This window comes from Pinus tabuliformis, chromosome 1_1 (assembly GCF_031772625.1).
Source record: "Pinus tabuliformis cultivar Carrire ecotype Pingquan chromosome 1_1, CPIR1, whole genome shotgun sequence".
In the NCBI taxonomy this organism is placed as follows: Eukaryota; Viridiplantae; Streptophyta; class Pinopsida; order Pinales; family Pinaceae; genus Pinus; species Pinus tabuliformis.
The window spans coordinates 82,786,731-82,790,303 of NC_142297.1; the positions used below are offsets into that span (position 1 = coordinate 82,786,731).

Below are 3,573 nucleotides of genomic sequence, written 5' to 3' on the forward strand. Positions count from 1 at the left end.
CTCCTCAGCGGTTCTCTTTCAGGCCCGCGCTATCTGTCAGACCTCTTCTACTTCCCTCTCTCATTATTCCACTCCCCTCTGCTGCCATCTATATCTTCCTCTGTTACAAGTTCTTCAAGCTATCTCTAAGATTGGAAACGATATGGCAGAGAATCCTTTGGAGCGACATATGGCAGAGAATCATTTGGAGCGAGTTATCACCAACAGCAGCTGCACCCTGTGCAAAGCCCATTGTTTCATGATCGCCCATTTCGTAAAACACTTTAATGACCTCAAGGAAGAATTTCAGGCTGATAGTAAATCAAAAAGGAAAAAGCTGGAGAAACAGAGAGCGGAGATTGAAGGCCTTAAAGAAAAATGCAACCACTTGGAAGAAGCAATAACTCACATAAAAGCAATGACTCAAAGCATGCACGGAGAGGCCTCGACAAAGATTAGTGAGAAAAAGGAGCCTCACTTCGATGATTCAGTAAACCAACACCTGTAACTCTTTTTATGTCTTGTAAATTTTTCTTTCTAGTAGGCTTGTTTGTACGGCGATATAGCCGTTATCTTTTCCAAATCTCAACCTACAAGTCCTCTGACAGGGAAAAAGGGTCTGCATGCCCATTTTGGATCCTCTCTTCTTTGTTCTTTCCATCTTATGTAATAAGACTCGCTCCTTAAAATTTTATAATATATCAGTAAACGACTTTGTTAAAAAAAACAATAATTTACAATAAAATTTATGTCCCTTTCCAATTTTTCTTTTTTAAATTAAATATTACATTTAATACTTATATCAAATATTGATCGATTTAAAATATTAAAATATAATTAAAATATAATAACAACATACTCACTTTAATACTTACCTTTCACATAATTCAGTACTCTTCAAAACCTACCTTTCACATAATTCAGTGCTCTTCAAAACCTACTCTTTATATGTTCATCTCTTTTAATTAGCCAAAGCAAAACATAAGTTCTCATTCCGATTTCTCTTTTGACTTCTTTGGATCCTTACGAGGGTAATAATATCTCCCTACTATAAAGTATTAATCACTATATGAGATAGTGTATACGTTGTTGTATAAAGATTATTTCACCACAGAATTTTAATGGTTGTATGGGATGGTGTATAAGTTATTAAATCTGAAATAGTTATTGTTAATTAAGTATACACATTTTACATAGCTATTAATTTTATGTTTATGTTTTTGTTGATTATATGTTATAGTAAAAGATTATTGTAATAGTAAAAGTGTTAAATTTATATGTAGTCTAACTCTTCTAAGTTTTGATTTTTAACATATTTTCTAATCATCTTATATAAATTTGTTGGAATCACATATTTGAATTGTATAGTCTATATAATCATAGTGTTTTAAGAAAAAATTAAAAATATTAAATTTAATTATGCATTAAAAAATTCAAACATTTAAAAATCACAATCTTTAAAAAAAATTATATTATAATATCGCAAAAAAATTAAAATACACCATAAAACAATTACATTACACCTTAAATTTACACAAAATAATATTTTATTACATTACATCTTAAATTTACACAAAATCATATTTAGAAATTTTTCATGACTCAAAATTTTTTTACACATTCAAAAATATATTTTAAATAATAAATAAAATAATTTGATTAATAATTATACTTTTATTTCTCACTTCTATAATCTAGACAATCTAAATACCCAATTTTTTTTTGTCAATTTGATTTAAAATCCTTAAAAAGACAAAAATAAATTTAATTCTAAATTCTATAATCAAGACAATAGAAACACTCCATCTATTTATTCACTACAAAAGACAAACAACTTCACGTCACCATTAATACTTTAGTGCGGGTGGTTATTTGTCACCATCAGCGCCGACAATATTGATTTAATCAATTTTCATAATAAGTAATTTAACCTTCTGCGAGGTTCCTTCATGACGAGGGGCGACTTTGACCAGAGAAACATGATAAAGATTTCCTGTATAATTGGAGACCAATTCACCGTGTTCCACCTCATAGTCTGTTGTACTACATATATAATAATACACGGTGATAATCGCGTGCCCACGCGTTTGACGGTGCAAGTTTCCTAAATCTGATTTGAGTTGAACCATTGAACGCAATATAAATGCTTAGCAGATACCGCAAAAGGGATCCACAACGACTCACAGGCTCCCAACGAGACACTCTATTCTATTGAATTGAAACACATAAACATGGCTTGCGTTGTAGCAGAATTTTTGAAACAGGATGTTGGTAGCGGTACAGCTTGTGTAACTGCTCTCATTATAAATGGTAACTTAGTGGTTTCCAATGCTGGGGATTGTCGAGCAGTTATTAGCAGAGATGGTGCTTCCGAAGCCCTAACATGTGATCATCGAGCTGGAAGGGAGGACGAGCGGAAACGGATAGAGAATTTGAATGGAATTGTGGACCTCCGCCACGGAGTTTGGCGAGTTCAGGGATCCCTGGCGGTATCTAGGGCAATAGGCGATTCGCACATGAAAGAATGGATAACAGCTGAACCAGACACCAGAAAGATTGAGATTACATCTGATTGCGAGTTTTTAATTTTGGCATCAGATGGGTTGTGGGATAAAGTTAGTAATCAAGAAGCGGTGGATATCGCCAGGCCTTTCTGTGTCCAGAAGCAACCTAATTTGAGACCATTAGGAGTCGGCCCCATTGCTGCCTGTAAAAAGCTTGTAGAGTTAGCTGTAACCAGAAAATCTAGAGATGATGTGAGTGTGATGATAGTACAACTCCCACATTTTTGCATAAAAAAAGATTCCAGAATGGAGTGAAGTGAAGTCAAAGGATTCTTGACTCAACCATTTAACCCAAACTGGTTGTTGCCCTTTAAAAGGACCACACGTTATATTCTTGATGATGAAGCAGTGGGAACGGGGCCTCGAGTCTTTGGTCCTTTTATGTAAAAAAAGATACACCGACATTCGCTTCTATACAGCACAACAGATCATTCAATTTTAAATTTTAAATTATCTTTTGCGTAATCCGATAATTATATTGTTGATGATTAAGCAGTGGGAACGGGGCCTTGAGTCTTTGGTCCTTTTCTGTAAAAAATGATACACCGACATTCGCTTCTGTACAAGACTACAGATCATTCAATTTTAATTTTAAAAATATCCCATAATTACATAAATGTTGACTAAGGAAGTTAATGGTTATAATGGAAAAGATATATGATAAACAAAGTCAATTGAAGAATTGATCATATAAAGTTAATTGATATAATGAAATTGATGGCATAATATGTTATCGATACAACGGAATTGGGTTTTTTTTAATAATTATATTAATTTAATATTTTTAAAATTATATATTTATTTTAATGGAGTGATTTCTTCAATTAATTTATTATTTAATTAAGTATAAATTATAAATTATAAAAAAAAATTGTAATAATAACATCATCAAAATGACCATCCTTTATGAAGGAAATTTCATGTGTAAATTTAAAAAAAAATTGCTAAGAATTCAGTTATATGCATACGTTCATGAATAGGGAAATTAATTATACTAATTTTGACAACCACTTAAGGGATGACAATTCCA

General features: G+C 32.2%; 1 protein-coding gene across 1 annotated transcript; it reads left to right on the forward strand.

Annotated features, from left to right (window-relative positions):
• Nucleotides 1-2,174: 2,174 nt before the first annotated feature.
• On the forward strand, nucleotides 2,175-2,993 carry LOC149211706 (putative protein phosphatase 2C 32). The gene has a single exon (XM_089390470.1). It carries the CDS (start codon nucleotides 2,211-2,213, stop codon nucleotides 2,796-2,798), a length of 588 nt encoding a protein of 195 aa, XP_089246596.1. The 5' UTR covers nucleotides 2,175-2,210; the 3' UTR covers nucleotides 2,799-2,993.
• Nucleotides 2,994-3,573: the final 580 nt, after the last annotated feature.

Excerpts from the sequence above, each read along its gene's own strand:
- LOC149211706 (XM_089390470.1), top strand. The coding sequence starts at position 2,211 with ATGGCTTGCGTTGTAGCAGAATTTTTGAAACAGGATGTTGGTAGCGGT.